The sequence below is a fragment of the Ranitomeya imitator genome, chromosome 3, assembly GCF_032444005.1.
Source record: "Ranitomeya imitator isolate aRanImi1 chromosome 3, aRanImi1.pri, whole genome shotgun sequence".
In the NCBI taxonomy this organism is placed as follows: domain Eukaryota; kingdom Metazoa; phylum Chordata; class Amphibia; order Anura; family Dendrobatidae; genus Ranitomeya; species Ranitomeya imitator.
The window spans coordinates 702,035,212-702,052,762 of NC_091284.1; the positions used below are offsets into that span (position 1 = coordinate 702,035,212).

General features: G+C 45.3%; 1 protein-coding gene across 1 annotated transcript in view; it reads left to right on the plus strand.

Moving 5' to 3' along the window:
• Positions 1–1,130: 1,130 nt before the first annotated feature.
• The window catches only part of TSPAN31 (tetraspanin 31), a 61,789-nt gene continuing 45,368 nt past the window's right edge, over positions 1,131–17,551 (plus strand). Inside the window, exon 1 of the mRNA XM_069758602.1 lies at positions 1,131–1,332. Coding sequence (XP_069614703.1) covers positions 1,270–1,332 — 63 coding nt within the window. The 5' untranslated portion in view covers positions 1,131–1,269. The remainder of the gene's footprint in view (positions 1,333–17,551) is intronic.

The following is a 17,551-nucleotide window of genomic DNA, read 5'->3' on the forward strand; positions in this document are numbered from 1 at the left end:
GTCCATCCAGTTCAGCCTATATTCCATCATAATAAATACCCAGATCTACGTCCTTCTACAGAACCTAATAATTGTATGATACAATATTGTTCTGCTCCAGGAAGACATCCAGGCCTCTCTTGAACCCCTCGACTGAGTTCGCCATCACCACCTCCTCAGGCAAGCAATTCCAGATTCTCACTGCCCTAACAGTAAAGAATCCTCTTCTATGTTGGTGGAAAAACCTTCTCTCCTCCAGACGCAAAGAATGCCCCCTTGTGCCCGTCACCTTCCTTGGTATAAACAGATCCTCAGCGAGATATTTGTATTGTCCCCTTATATACTTATACATGGTTATTAGATCGCCCCTCAGTCGTCTTTTTTCTAGACTAAATAATCCTAATTTCGCTAATCTATCTGGGTATTGTAGTTCTCCCATCCCCTTTATTAATTTTGTTGCCCTCCTTTGTACTCTCTCTAGTTCCATTATATCCTTCCTGAGCACCGGTGCCCAAAACTGGACACAGTACTCCATGTGCGGTCTAACTAGGGATTTGTACAGAGGCAGTATAATGCTCTCATCATGTGTATCCAGACCTCTTTTAATGCACCCCATGATCCTGTTTGCCTTGGCAGCTGCTGCCTGGCACTGGCTGCTCCAGGTAAGTTTATCATTAACTAGGATCCCCAAGTCCTTCTCCCTGTCAGATTTGTTGTGCTCCTACAGCTTCTACAGAGACTAGACACGGTGACAGGCAGAAGACAAAGGCACCTGGAGGATGTAGTCTCTAGACACCAGTGCAAAAGACATATACGCATCAACATGTGTTATCAAGCGGAGAAATTAATTCCAGGACAAGTACTAAAATATTGCACTAATTGGAAACTGCAGCCATTTGCACTGGTTTTCACAAGCTCTATAGTAATTAGAAAATTGCGGTTCATAATAACTGTCACGTCAGGAAGCCACAAGCTGTGAACCAAGTGACAATCCTTCACGTGCACATGTTCTCTATTACAGGGAGTGGCCGCAGGTGTAGCAACATGGCGGACAGTACAGCCTACTTCCGGTGACGTCATCTCTGCGCCGGAAGCACGCACCTTCCCCGGAAATGGTGAAAGGACGGCTGCGTGCTACGTAGCCAATGAGCGTTCTGCAGTGATTTTCTTGGGGGCGGGGACTGACGTCACCGGCTAGCGGTGCGCAGAGAGGAAAGAGAAGAGTCTTCCCTCTTAAAGAGACATCCCCATTATTGGCGCGTCCCGGGTGTCCCCGGTGTGAGGAGGAGGATGGTGTGCGGCGGCTTCACCTGCTCTAAGAATGCGCTGTGTGCGCTCAACGTGGTTTACATGGTGAGTGCCGGCCTGTAATACGGGGCTTATTATCCCAGCGCCTGCCATCACCTGTGCCGGCGGCATTACCGCGCCTCGGTAATCGGCCTACAGTGACGTGTGGCGGCCGGGGCACTACCCTCACCGTGCACCAGGACTGCAGGAGTCTGATCAGCACCGTTCACACTGACAGCAAGCAGCGGTCTGGAAACGCAGTGTATTAGAGATGGGCAGAACCCAGCGTCGTTCACATTCGGCGGCATTCACACCCGGTGCGGTTTTCCCCGGTCCCTGCTTTCCATCAGATCTGCGGCACGGAGCAGCTCCTGTTCCCATCGGTTTCGTGGCTCAGACTCATTAAAGTCTGAGAAGAGGCAGACCGCGTGCTGTGCCTGGGTGTAAGGGGGGAAAGAGTGCACCTGCTCCAGGGAGGGCGCCAAGGGCGGGCGCCAGCATCAATCAGGCTGTTCCTCTGGGGCGGTAACATGCGATGGGTGAACGGAGCCCGACACTGGGAGCGCGCTGAGCTGGGGCTGCTGCTTGTGGGGTCTCCTAGGATGGAAACCAGAATGGACACAATAGGGGAACACAGCCCGGTACCCCTCTAAGGGAAGCACACCCCTCAAAGGCTAATAATACCTCTTACATGGGTCTGTAGGGTACTGGGGGCCGGCATTATAAATCCTAGCAGTGGTATAGATACTAGTGGTTTAGGTATCAGAGAAGCTACGGTATATGTTGTATGCAAATGAGGGGGATCAGTAGCCAAGAGCTCGGTGCGCTGTTTTGTGCCCCCAATTTGCATCCTGAGCGCGGATGTCTCTTGATTGACAGCGCCCAGGTGAGCAGTATATGAACTCGGTCGGCTGCTCTGAAGCCTGTCACGGGGACTCTGCAGCCACTCTCGCATAGTGTACTTGCCGGCTCTCATCATTGGCTCCTGTCTGTAGCCCAGTGCCAAGTGGTGGCCGCAGGCAGGAACACAGCGCCAGCAATGTCATTGTATCCAGTATACTGATGACCAACAGCACTCACTACTGAGGGCGCTCGTTCCAAGTCCAGGGAACCCTCCTGGGAAAGTACAAGTTCAGCAAAATAGGAAGAACAGCGCTCCAAACGGGTGTTATCCAATAGAAGAGAACTTTATTCCAGCCATGGTAAAATAGCAACGTTTCGGCTGCACATTCAGCCTTTTCCAAGCATGCTATTTTACCATGGCTGGAATAAAGATCTCTTCTATTGGATAACACCCGTTTGGAGCGCTGTTCTTCCTATTTTGCTGAGCCAATGTCATTGTGTGAAGGTGCAGAGCTCAGTCTAGTGCTGTCAAACAAGATGTGCCAGTGCTCAGGATGCAAATTAAAGGGACAAAACAGGGCACTTAGCTCTTCCCCACACGTAGGGGGCACCAAAGCCTCCTCATTTGCATAACAAAAATGTGTAATTTTCTGGCAACTAAATGCTGATTTTTTTTTTTTTTTTTTTTAATAAGGGCCAAGTCCATTACTTGCATGTGTCACTGTTTTTGGGGGGGGGTTCTCACTTTAATCTCACACCGGTTTCTGCTTATTTCCTGCAGTGATTACGTCCTGTACATCGTTCATATGACCACTGCTGCCAATCGCTGGCCTCAGTGGTGATGCTTACTGTTACGTCCTGTGACCAGTAAGGTCAGTGACTGGCAGCACTGGTCGGGTGAATTATGTACAGACCGGTGAGGGGCTGATCGCGTGTATTGTGGCCATTTTTGTGAGACAGGCCTGGGGCTACCTAGTGAAAGCCTCAGGGCTGTTGTGAGGTTCTCCAATCATTTTACTTGTGTTCTAAGAAAATAAGATTAAACCGTCTAAGAGTTTACGTGCCAAAATACTAAGTGTGTGGGGCATATTTTCTTTTTTCTGCCTTTAATTTATTTGAATAGACACATTTTAATGGTTCCAGCTACCACAGATGTGTCCAGAGTGGACATGATGCTTTTTTTCTTCCTTTTGCACCCCATGTGCAAGCTTTAAAGGGATTTTCCCCACACAATTTATTCTCAATTGCCCCAGGATCTGGGTAATAATTTAAAGAAAAAAAATCCTATATTCTCCTCCCAGACTGGCGCAGCGCCTTCACACCCTGTACTGTGTACCCCAGGGACCGGCATCTAGAGGCGCAGTCATGTGATCTCTGCTGGAGTCCTGTCCTGACTTTAGCGGTCACGTAACACCCCATCCACACTCCATCTTTCCGCCATTGACCTGAATGGCCAGTATGTAATAACACATTTCCACTAGAAGTTAATGATGGCTTCCCTGCACAATCTGCTGGGTGGACCTCAGGTTTAACCCTTTTTCTCATTAGTATCCTATCTGGACAGACAGGAATGATGTGACTTGGCGACTTCACATTTCTAGAACGTGTCTGCATCCATCTTTTTTCACAGATCCCTGGCATGATCTTCTGCGGTGAGGATTTTCCCTCCGTCTTGGCCACATTGCTATTATCAGAGCGTGTTCCTACATGTCCTGTGTAAGAGGAGCTCAGGATCGCGCTCTCTTGTGTGTATTTGCTGCTTCACACATGTTATGAAGTAAAGCTATTGGGTAATAAGAGAATTACCCAATAGAGGGATTCAAGCTTCAGGAGGCTAATTTGCATATTCCAGGTGCCTTCTGGGAGAAGCGAAGTCTCCCTAAGCTAGAAGATCGTTGGGTACAGCCGGGACCAGCTGCTTCGAAAGCATCACCAAACCAGGGATTCAAGCTTCAGGAGGCTAATTTGCATATTCCAGGTGCCTTCTGGGAGAAGCGAAGTCTCCCTAAGCTAGAAGATCGTTGGGTACAGCCGGGACCAGCTGCTTCGAAAGCATCACCAAACCAGGGATTCAAGCTTCAGGAGGCTAATTTGCATATTCCAGGTGCCTTCTGGGTGAAGCGAAGTCTCCCTAAGCTAGAAGATCGTTGGGTACAGCCGGGACCAGCTGCTTCGAAAGCATCACCAAACCGCGCGCCTTACGGCGCGCGAATTTTTGCCTGTAGGACATTATTGCAAGAGAGCTTGGCTGAGTAGATTACACAAGAAGGAAAACACACAGCAAGTCAGCAGGATCTAGGAGCAACATGGCAGATGTGACAACCTACATGGTGAGCTGCAGCATGTGCTACATGTTCACAGATCGACCAGAAGAAGAATCCAATTTCACCTGTCAGAAGTGTAGACTAGTGGCCCTTTTAGAAGAAAAGGTGCGGGGTCTGGAAGAAAGAATAGCAACTTTGAAACTCATCAAAGAGAATGAAGACTTTCTAGACAGAACAGAAGCATCTCTACTGGTCACAGAAGGTGCAAAAAGTGTCAGAGAACCTCCAAAAGCAGATGAGTGGAAGCATGTGACCAAAAGAAGCAAGAAGACCGTGGAGAAATCACCAACCACACAACTGAAGAACCGATATCAAATCTTTGTAGAGGATGAAGATGGCACACCTAAGAATGAAGCAATACCAGCAAGCAAAAAAGAAAAGGGCACACAGCAACAAGTGACAGCAAAAAGTACAGCCAAGAAGCAACGAAGAGTGGTGGTGGTGGGAGACTCACTACTGAGAGGCACAGAAGCAGCCATCTGCAGACCGGACATATCTGCAAGAGAAGTATGCTGCCTTCCAGGTGCGATGATCAAGGATGTGACCGATAGGATACCAAAGCTCTTCAGCTCCAAGGACGTCCACCCATTTCTTCTGATACATGTTGGCACCAATGACACGGCAAGGAAGGACCTACCGACAATCTGCAAGGACTTTGAAGAGTTGGGGAAGAAAGTAAAGGAACTGGATGCACAGGTAGTTTTTTCTTCTATCCTTCCAGTAGACGGGCATGGCACCAGGAGATGGAACAGGATCCTTGATGCAAACAACTGGCTAAGACGATGGTGCAGACAACAAGGATTTGGATTCCTGGACCACGGTGTGAATTACTGGTATGATGGACTCCTCGCCAGAGACGGACTACACCTCAACAAACCTGGGAAACACACATTCGCCAGAAGACTCGCTACACTCATCAGGAGGGCGTTAAACTAGAAGAAGAGGGGACGGGAAGAAAAACATTAGACTCGAACAAAGACGACCCAGGAAAACATACTCAGAAGGGAGGTAAGAACATTTCTAAAACAATCCACAGTGAGGAGATTGGAACAAAACAAAATCCTCTAAACTGCATGCTCGCAAACGCCAGAAGCCTGACAAACAAGATGGAAGAACTAGAAGCAGAGATATCTACAGGTAACTTTGACATAGTGGGAATAACCGAGACATGGTTAGATGAAAGCTATGACTGGGCAGTTAACTTACAGGGTTACAGTCTGTTTAGAAAGGATCGTAAAAATCGGAGAGGAGGAGGGGTTTGTCTCTATGTAAAGTCTTGTCTAAAGTCCACTTTAAGGGAGGATATTAGCGAAGGGAATGAGGATGTCGAGTCCATATGGGTTGAAATTCATGGAGGGAAAAATGGTAACAAAATTCTCATTGGGGTCTGTTACAAACCCCCAAATATAACAGAAAGCATGGAAAGTCTACTTCTAAAGCAGATAGATGAAGCTGCAACCCATAATGAGGTCCTGGTTATGGGGGACTTTAACTACCCGGATATTAACTGGGAAACAGAAACCTGTGAAACCCATAAAGGCAACAGGTTTCTGCTAATAACCAAGAAAAATTATCTTTCACAATTGGTGCAGAATCCAACCAGAGGAGCAGCACTTTTAGACCTAATACTATCTAATAGACCTGACAGAATAACAAATCTGCAGGTGGTTGGGCATTTAGGAAATAGCGACCACAATATTGTGCAGTTTCACCTGTCTTTCACTAGGGGGACTTGTCAGGGAGTCACAAAAACATTGAACTTTAGGAAGGCAAAGTTTGAACAGCTTAGAGATGCCCTTAATCTGGTAGACTGGGACAATATCCTCAGAAATGAGAATACAGATAATAAATGGGAAATGTTTAAGAACATCCTAAATAGGCAGTGTAAGCGGTTTATACCTTGTGGGAATAAAAGGACTAGAAATAGGAAAAACCCAATGTGGCTAAACAAAGAAGTAAGACAGGCAATTAACAGTAAAAAGAAAGCATTTGCACTACTAAAGCAGGATGGCACCATTGAAGCTCTAAAAAACTATAGGGAGAAAAATACTTTATCTAAAAAACTAATTAAAGCTGCCAAAAAGGAAACAGAGAAGCACATTGCTAAGGAGAGTAAAACTAATCCCAAACTGTTCTTCAACTATATCAATAGTAAAAGAATAAAAACTGAAAATGTAGGCCCCTTAAAAAATAGTGAGGAAAGAATGGTTGTAGATGACGAGGAAAAAGCTAACATATTAAACACCTTCTTCTCCACGGTATTCACGGTGGAAAATGAAATGCTAGGTGAAATCCCAAGAAACAATGAAAACCCTATATTAAGGGTCACCAATCTAACCCAAGAAGAGGTGCGAAACCGGCTAAATAAGATTAAAATAGATAAATCTCCGGGTCCGGATGGCATACACCCACGAGTACTAAGAGAACTAAGTAATGTAATAGATAAACCATTATTTCTTATTTTTAGTGACTCTATAGCGACAGGGTCTGTTCCGCAGGACTGGCGCATAGCAAATGTGGTGCCAATATTCAAAAAGGGCTCTAAAAGTGAACCTGGAAATTATAGGCCAGTAAGTCTAACCTCTATTGTTGGTAAAATATTTGAAGGGTTTCTGAGGGATGTTATTCTGGATTATCTCAATGAGAATAACTGTTTAACTCCATATCAGCATGGGTTTATGAGAAATCGCTCCTGTCAAACCAATCTAATCAGTTTTTATGAAGAGGTAAGCTATAGACTGGACCACGGTGAGTCATTGGACGTGGTATATCTCGATTTTTCCAAAGCGTTTGATACCGTGCCGCACAAGAGGTTGGTACACAAAATGAGAATGCTTGGTCTGGGGGAAAATGTGTGTAAATGGGTTAGTAACTGGCTTAGTGATAGAAAGCAGAGGGTGGTTATAAATGGTATAGTCTCTAACTGGGTCGCTGTGACCAGTGGGGTACCGCAGGGGTCAGTATTGGGACCTGTTCTCTTCAACATATTCATTAATGATCTGGTAGAAGGTTTACACAGTAAAATATCGATATTTGCAGATGATACAAAACTATGTAAAGCAGTTAATACAAGAGAAGATAGTATTCTGCTACAGATGGATCTGGATAAGTTGGAAACTTGGGCTGAAAGGTGGCAGATGAGGTTTAACAATGATAAATGTAAGGTTATACACATGGGAAGAGGGAATCAATATCACCATTACACACTGAACGGGAAACCACTGGGTAAATCTGACAGGGAGAAGGACTTGGGGATCCTAGTTAATGATAAACTTACCTGGAGCAGCCAGTGCCAGGCAGCAGCTGCCAAGGCAAACAGGATCATGGGGTGCATTAAAAGAGGTCTGGATACACATGATGAGAGCATTATACTGCCTCTGTACAAATCCCTAGTTAGACCGCACATGGAGTACTGTGTCCAGTTTTGGGCACCGGTGCTCAGGAAGGATATAATGGAACTAGAGAGAGTACAAAGGAGGGCAACAAAATTAATAAAGGGGATGGGAGAACTACAATACCCAGATAGATTAGCGAAATTAGGATTATTTAGTCTAGAAAAAAGACGACTGAGGGGCGATCTAATAACCATGTATAAGTATATAAGGGGACAATACAAATATCTCGCTGAGGATCTGTTTATACCAAGGAAGGTGACGGGCACAAGGGGGCATTCTTTGCGTCTGGAGGAGAGAAGGTTTTTCCACCAACATAGAAGAGGATTCTTTACTGTTAGGGCAGTGAGAATCTGGAATTGCTTGCCTGAGGAGGTGGTGATGGCGAACTCAGTCGAGGGGTTCAAGAGAGGCCTGGATGTCTTCCTGGAGCAGAACAATATTGTATCATACAATTATTAGGTTCTGTAGAAGGACGTAGATCTGGGTATTTATTATGATGGAATATAGGCTGAACTGGATGGACAAATGTCTTTTTTCGGCCTTACTAACTATGTTACTATGTTACTATGTTAATTAAAGGATCAGTAATCCCAAAAATGAATGATTAAATTAAGCAAGAAATTTCATCCTGCTCTGTTAGTCTGCAGCATCTTCTGCAAGATCATGAATCAGCCTTGTAGAAATCCTGTAGAGCAGGGGTCCCCAACTCCAGTCCTCAAGACCCACCAACATGTCATGTTTTCAGGATTTCCTTAGTCTTGCCCAGGTAATAATTGCATCACCTGTGCAATGCAAAGGAAATCCTGAAAACATGACCTGTTGGTGGGCCTTGAGGACTGGAGTTGGGGACCCCTGCTGTAGAGGACACGGGCTTGTCCTCTTAGCTAAAAGGGCAGGACTTTGTAATTTATTTTCCATTCTGCTGCCCAGGCGCTGCCTACAGTATGATAATACCTGATTATTGTATTTACTGTAACCTAAATTAGAAATGGAGGCAGAGTTCCTTGTTTCGCCAAAGTGCTGGAGTCTTCTGAGGTCTCGTGTGATGTCATGTAAGGGAAGAGACCGCTGTATCAGTCAGAGCAGTGTCAGTACTCGCACCTTCCTTAATTGATAGAAAATCTGAGAATTTTTAAGGGGCATCAATCAGCAGGTTTTTGCTATGTAATCTGACAGCAGGAGGTATGGACAGTCCCTGAGTTGTGATAGCTCTGCACCAGAGGAAACTGATTCTGTCATGTTGAGCCCTGTATAACCCTGCACACACCTCTTGATTAGCAGCTTTCTGTATATTGTATAATGGCAGCTGCTCATCAGTGGTTGGACCAGGAGGCACAAGGACAGTTGTCCTTTAGTGATGATCTCCTGCTGAAGTCTTCTGGTCATGCGCAGTGCGCCTCAGAAGCCGGGAAGCGTACATCCAACTACAGAGGTGAATTGACTCTGCCGAACTGAGCGGCGCGAATGTGTGAGATTTGCATGAGTGGTGATAACGCCGCTGGGGCAAATTATATTATGCCCACAGAGGCATGATAGCATGGAAAGAAGGCTGACTAATCTGGGGCAACTAGCGTCTCATCAACGAGTCAAAGCCCTAATTAGCATAAGAAACAGAGACAATGCTTTTTGTTGACATTTTATTTAACTGAATTGCATTATGCAGGGCTGGTTAGGCAGGGAGTTTAATCATACATAGGTGAAAGCTGCTGGGTTAGAGACCATGGGGGACCTGACAGGTTCCCTTTAATGAGATGCAAATTATGAGAAAACTAAAAGGTTTAAAAAAAAAAATAATAATAATCTCGCTTTATTCAGTATGAAATATTGAGCATCAGATGCAGAAATCCCTGCACATACACACATTGGCTGCTTTCAGTGAGGTTATTGTTATCTGAGAAATGTTCTGCCAAGCTGAATGCACTTGGCTAAATCATCAAGATCCACTGCTGGCAGCTCCATTTGCAATTGCCGACCAAGGGCATCCAAAATATATTTAATGGGAGGTAAGTTTGGAGATGCCCCATGCCATGGTACCACATTCAGGCCACACAGGCTGCTCACAGGAGCACAAATAACATGTAGCTTGGAGTTGTGTTGAAAAATGAATTCTAAGACACTTTCTAGAATTGGTTGTATCGCGGACTCCACCACCAAATCAATGTGTGGGTGCCTGGAGTAAAGGTGAGAGGGGTCTGGCTACCGTACACTATGCCACCTTGGACCATAATCCTGGGAATAGGACTGGGGTGCTAATAGTTGACACTGAATAAATATATGGCGAGATTTTGTAAAGAAAAAAAAAAAATGTTCTCCTCATTTGCATATCATTAATGTATCAATCCACAATGTCATTGTTGCAGAGTCTATATATAAGTAGTAAGGCAATTATGATAATCTGGGTGCTTGGAGTAGAGTCCAAACCCAAATCTGCATCCACAGAAAACTGCGCACTCCACATAATAGTGCAAGACGCGGTGTTAAGGTACCTTCACACATAACGATATTGTTAACGATATCGTTGCTATTTGTGACGTAGCAACGATATCGTTAATGAAATCGTTATGTGTGACAGCGACCAACGATCAGGCCCCTGCTGGGAGATCGTTGGTCGCTGAATAAAGTCCAGAACTTTATTTCGTCGCTGGACTCCTGCTGACATCGCTGGATCGGCGTGTGTGACACCGATCCAGCGATGTCTTCACTGGTAACCAGGGTAAACATCGGGTAACTAAGCGCAGGGCCGCGCTTAGTAACCCGATGTTTACCCTGGTTACCATGCTAAAAGTAAAAAAAAACAAACGCTACATACTTACCTACAGCCGTCTGTCCTCCAGCGCTGTGCTCTGCATTCCTCCTGTACTGGCTGTGAGCCGGAAAGCAGAGCGGTGACGTCACCGCTCTGCTTTCCGGCTCACAGACAGTACAGGAGGAGAGCAGAGAAGCAGAGCGCAGCGCTGGAGGACAGACAGCTGTAGGTAAGTATGTAGTGTTTGTTTTTTTTTTACTTTTAGCATGGTAACCAGGGTAAACATCGGGTTACTAAGCGCGGCCCTGCGCTTAGTTACCCGATGTTTACCCTGGTTACCGGCATCGTTGGTCGCTGGAGAGCGGTCTGTGTGACAGCTCTCCAGCGACCAAACAGCGACGCTGCAGCGATCCGGATCGTTGTCGGTATCGCTGCAGCGTCGCTTAATGTGAAGGGGCCTTTAATCTCTGCACGCTCCTGCATTCTTGGGTCATGGCTGGAACAATGTGATGGCGTCAGGAAAGTCCTGTGACCGGAAACGTTTATGGATTGTTTAACCCCTCTGTGACCTTAGACGTACTATCCCGTCGAGGTGCCCTGGGCTTATCTGACCCTGGACGGGATAGTACGTCATAGCCGATCGGCCGCGCTCACGGGGGGAGCGCGGCCGATCGCGGCCGGGTGTCAGCTGCTTATCGCAGCTGACATCCGGCACTATGTGCCAGGAGTGGTCACGGACCGCCCCCGGCACATTAACCCCTGGCACACCGCGATCAAAGATGATCGCGATGTGCCGGCGGTGCAGGGAAGCACCGCGCAGGGAGGGGGCTCCCTGCGTGCTTCCCTGAGACCCCCGGAGCAACGCGATGTGATCGCGTTGCTGCGAGGGTCTCACCTCCCTCCCTGCTCCCTCCAGCCCCGGATCCAAGATGGCCGCGGATCCGGGTCCTGCAGGGAGGGAGGTGGCTTCACAGAGCCTGCTCAGAGCAGGCACTGTGAAGCCTGCAGCGCTGCATGTCAGATCAGTGATCTGACAGAGTGCTGGTCAAACTGTCAGATCACTGATCTGTGATGTCCCCCCCTGGGACAAAGTAAAAGAGTAAAAAAAAATTTTTCCAAATGTGTAAAAAAAATTAAAAAAAATATTCCAAAATAATGAAAAAAAAAAAAAAAATATTATTCCCATAAATACATTTCTTCATCTAAATAAAAAAAAAAACCCAATAAAAGTACACATATTTAGTATCGCCGCGTCCGTTACGACCCGACCTATAAAACTGTCCCACTAGTTAACCCCTTCAGTAAACACCGTAAGAAAGAGGCAAAAAACAACGCTTTATTATCATACCGCCGAACAAAAAGTGGAATAACACGCGATCAAAAGGACAGATATAAATAACCATGGTACCGCTGAAAGCGTCATATTGTCCCGCAAAAAAAGAGCCGCCATACAGCATCATCAGCAAAAAAATAAAAAAGTTATAGTCCTGAGAATAAAGCGATGCAAAAATAATTATTTTTTCTGTAAAAGTTTTTATCGTATAAAAGCGCCAAACCATAAAAAAAATGATATAAATGAGGTATCGCTGTAATCGTACTGACCCGAAGAATAAAACTGATTTATCAATTTTACCAAACGCGGAACGGTATAAACGCCTCCCCCAATAGAAATTCATGAATAGCTGGCTTTTGGTCATTCTTCCTCACAAAAATCGGAATAAAAAGCGATCAAAAAATGTCACGTGCCCAAAAATGTTTTCAATAAAAACGTCAACTCGTCCCGCAAAAAACAAGACCTCACATGACTCTGTGGACCAAAATATGGAAAAATTATAGCTCTCAAAATGTGGTATTGCAAAAAATATTTTTTGCGATAAAAAGGGTCTTTCAGTGTGTGACGGCTGCCAATCATAAAAATCCGCTAAAAAACTCGCTATAAAAGTAAATCAAACCCCCCTTCATCACCCCCTTAGTTAGGGAAAAATAAAAAAAAATGTATTTATTTCCATTTTCCCATTAGGGCTAGGGTTAGGGCTAGGGCTAGGGTTAGGGCTAGGGTTAGGGTTAGGGTTGGGGCTACAGTTAGGGTTGGGGCTAAAGTTAGGGTTAGGGTTTAGATTACATTTACAGTTGGGAATAGGGTTGGGATTAGGGTTAGGGGTGTGTCAGGGTTAGAGGTGTGGTTAGGGTTACCGTTGGAATTAGGGTTAGGGGTGTGTTTAGATTGGGTTTCGGTTATAATTGGGGGGTTTCCACTGTTTCGGCACATCAGGGGCTCTCCAAACACGACATGGCGTCCGATCTCAATTCCAGCCAATTCTGCGTTGAAAAAGTAAAACAGTGCTCCTTCCCTTCCGAGCTCTCCTGTGTGCCCAAACAGGGGTTTACCCCAACATATGGGGTATCAGCGTACTCAGGACAAATTGGACAACAACTTTTGTGGACCAATTTCTCCTGTTACCCTTGGGAAAATACAAAACTGGGGGCTAAAAAATAATTTTTGTGGGAAAACAAAAAGATTTTTTATTTTCACGGCTCTGCGTTATAAACTGTAGTGAAACACTTGGGGGTTCAAAGTTCTCACAACACATCTAGATAAGTTCATTGAGGGGTCTAGTTTCCAATATGGGGTCACTTGTGGGGGGTTTCTACTGTTTAGGTACATTAGGGGCTCTGCAAACGCAATGTGACGCCTGCAGACCAATCCATCTAAGTCTGCATTCCAAATGATGCTCCTTCCCTTCCGAGCCCTCCCATGCGCCCAAACGGTGGTCCCCCCCCACATATGGGGTATCAGCGTACTCAGGACAAATTGGACAACAACTTTTGGGGTCCAATTTCTCCTGTTACCCTAGGGAAAATACAAAACTGGGGGCTAAAAAATAATTTTTGTGGGAAAAAAATTTTGTTTTATTTTTATGGCTCTGCATTATAAACTTCTGTGAAGCCCTTGGTGGGTCAAAGTGCTCACCACACATCCAGATAAGTTCCTTAGGGGGTCTACTTTCCAAAATGGTGTCACTTGTGGGGGGTTTCAATGTTTAGGCACATCAGTGGCTCTCCAAACGCAACATGGCGTCCCATCTCAATTCCTGTCAATTTTGCATTGAAAAGTCAAATAGCGCTCCTTCCCTTCCGAGCTCTCCCATGCGCCCAAACAGTGGTTTACTGCCACATATGGGGTATCAGCGTACTCGGGACAAATTGGACAACAACTTTTTGGGTCCAATTTCTCCTGTTACCCTTAGTAAAATAAAACAAATTGGAGCTGAAGTAAATTTTTTGTGTAAAAAAGTTAAATGTTCATTTTTATTTAAACATTCCAAAAATTCCTATTAAACACCTGAAGGGTTAATAAACTTCTTGAATGTGGTTTTGTATACCTTGAGGGGTGCAGTTTTTAGAATGGTGTCACACTTGGGCATTTTCTATCATATAGACCCCTCAAAATGACTTCAAATGAGACGTGGTCCCTAAAAAAAAAAATGGTGTTGTAAAAATGAGAAATTGCTGGTCAACTTTTAACCCTTATAACTCCCTAACAAAAAAAAAATTGGTTCCAAAATTATGCTGATGTAAAGGAGACATGTGGGAAATGTTACTTATTAAGTATTTTGTGTGACATATCTCTGTGATTTAATTGCATAAAAATTCAAAGTTTGAAAATTGCGAAATTTTCAAAATTTTCACCAAATTTCCGTTTTTTTCACAAACGCAGGTACTATCAAAGAAATTTTACCACTATCATGAAGTACAATATGTCACGAGAAAACAATGTCAGAATCACCAGGATCCGTTGAAGCGTTTCGGAGTTATAACCTCATAAAGGGACAGTGGTCAGAATTGTAAAAATTGGCCTGGTCATTGACGTGCAAACCACCCTTGGGGGTAAAGGGGTTAAAAGCTATGTACACCTTCACACATAAATAACATTATTTGCTTCCCAAATCCAAAGTTAGGCAACTTTCTAAATCGCGTTCATTAAAAGTTATTTTGCTGCTGCAAAGTGTCCCTAAGTGCTTTGTAGAAATGTTCAGAGCTCCTGATGGCTCTGCTCTTCCTCTCCATTATCTTAGTATAACTGATGGCAACAGGAAGGGTATTTTACTCAGATTTCCATTACGTCCCTCAGGCCAGCACCCTGGAGGACGTCCTTCCTTGACCTATAGCGGGACAGGATCATAGAGAGGTTAAAAGGACCCTCCCACCTCCAGTGTTTTTCCTGTCCCTACAGGGACGGTTGTATGAGAGGTTGCTCCTAAAGCGAAGATAGCTTGTGGATTCTCTTCCCCCTGTCAAGTGGTCCGTGGCTGACACCTCACTGGGTAGAGGTCCCTCAGCTATCAGTGCTGTACCAGATGGACTCAGAGTTCGGGGGTCTCAGCCTTCCCTTTTCCTGGTCAGACGGACCATGGCTGACTCCTCTTTGAGAGGTTCCTCAGCCAACAGCCTGTGTAATGGGCTTAGGGGGATCGTGCGGCAGGTCCAATCCTTCCCCCTGTCAAGTAGCCCAGGGTGGAAACTCCCCGGTGGGGAGTCCCTCAGCCCCAGAGACCAGTCGAGCGGACGGGCTCCTGGGTAGAGCCGCCTCCTCCCAGTGGGGGGCTCTCGGCTCGGACGCCGACCAGCAAAACACCGCTACTTCCGAAAGTCATGTGGTGGAGAAGGCCATTGCGCTTCCAGTGACCGACGTCAGAGAGGAGCGCCGGCACTTAGGATCGGCGTGCGTTCCACGATGGAACACGGAAGGGGGCACAGGCAGTAATGCAGCATTTCTGACGGGACGCCGCTTCCTTCCACGGTAGGCTCTCGGCGTTACCAGCTCCCCCTGTCTTCTAGCAGGTATGGAGCCAGCACAGGTGAGTGCATGGTTTAATGTTGCATTGATGGCCTGGGCCTCTGGGCTGACTCTAGTCTCAGGCCTTGGTGCCAAAGCTGTACCTGGAGCTAGGCCTTGGACCTCTAGGCTGTGGTGAGGCCATACGTCCAGTCTACATCTCATGACTGGACTTCAGTTTGTTGCAGGTCTTGTCTGCACAGAGCCTTATGATTGGGCTTCAGAGTGACTTTTTGGAAGCATGCTTTCCATTTTCTGGTTCAATAAGCAAGCGTTTCACTTTTCTTTGCAACTTAACTACTCCATCCATAGGAGGACACAGGGTGTTAAATTGGCACATTGTCTCCATGAAGACTGCCCTCCAGCTGCTGCTCATTAATTAGCTCCTTCGGGTGGAGTCAGTCTGACAAATGAGATGTACTGTTCAGAGTGGAGATTTATCTGGAACTCTGATAGATTGCTCTTTTGCTTAAAAGTGTAAGTCTGGTCTCTTGTTTGGCACCTTCAGGCATGGCCTAGTCATACTGCTTCTATGCATCGTATTGAGTGCCTCCGTGCATAATACTGCATCATAGTGCCCTCTATGCATCATATTGAGTGCCTCCGTGCATAATACTGCATAATAGTGCCTCTATGCATTATATTGAGTGCCTCTGTGCATAATACTGCATCATAGTGCCTCTATGCATCATATTGAGTGCCTCCGTGCATAATACTGCATCATAGTGCCTCTATGCATTATATTGAGTGCCTCTGTGCATAATACTGCTTCTATGCATCATATTGAGTGCCTCCGTGCATAATACTGCATCATAGTGCCTCTATGCATTATATTGAGTGCCTCCGTGCATAGTACTGCATCATAGTGCCTCTATGCATCATATTGACTGCCTCTGTGCATGATTCTGCATCATAGCACATCTATGCATCATATTGAGTGCCTCTGTGACATCATACGGCATCATACTGTTTCATAGTCACTTCATGTATCATATTACATCGTATTTCTTCATTGTTCCTATATGCATCATAGCGCTTCACAGTTACTTCATGCATCATATTGCATCATATTGCTTCATGGTTCCTATATGCATCATGGTGCTTCGTTGCTCCTATATGCATCATAGCGCTTCATAGTTACTTCATGTATCATATTGCATCATATTGCTTCATGGTTCCTATATGCATCATGGTGCTTCATTGTTCCTTTATGCATCATAGTGCTTTATATTGCCTTTCTGCATCATATTGCTTCATGGTTCCTATGTGCATCATAGCGCTTCATAGTGACTCTGTGCATCATTTTGCATCACTGTTCCTATATGCATCATAGTGCTTCATATTGCCTTTCTGCATCATATTGCATCATATTGCTTCATGGTTCCTATGTGAATCATTACGCTTCATAGTGACTCTGTGCATCATTTTGCATCACTGTTCCTATATGCATCATAGTGCTTCCGATTGCCTTTGTGCACTAAATTACAGCATATTGCTTCATGGTTTCTATACGCATCATAGCGCTTCATATTGCCTTTGTGCTTCATGGTTCCTATATGCATCATAGCGCTTCATATTACCTTTGTGCATTATTTTTCAGCAGATTGCTTCATGGTTCCTACATGCATCATATTGCTTCTTTGTTCCTATATGCATCATAGTGCTTCAAGTTGCCTTTGTGCATCATATTTCTCCATAGTTGCTATATGCACCATAGCACTTCTTAGTAACTTTGTGCATCATATTGCTTCATTGCCTCATAGTTCCTATATGCATCATTTTGCATCATAGGGTTTCGGTGCCCTTTGCAGAGCAGGGGGTATCATTAGTGTGCCGGACTTGGTGCCTTTTTCGCCTCTGGCTGTGAGCCAATGGGTCAGACCTTCTGTCTGGTGCCTTGTTGTGGCCGCACATTGTATCTTCGGCCTACAACTTCACATTAGTGTCTTGGGCCTCAACTCCGGATATGGAGTCCTTGTGTTTTTGGACCCAGATCCAGCTTCTGTTACTTCTTTCTTTACAACAGGGCTTAGTCAAGCAAACAGATATGCTTGAATTGGCTTAGTAAAATTTGCATTTCTTCTGTTTTGAACAGATCTCTCAGGTAGGTTCTACCTTGAGTGCTAAAGGCAAGTCTATT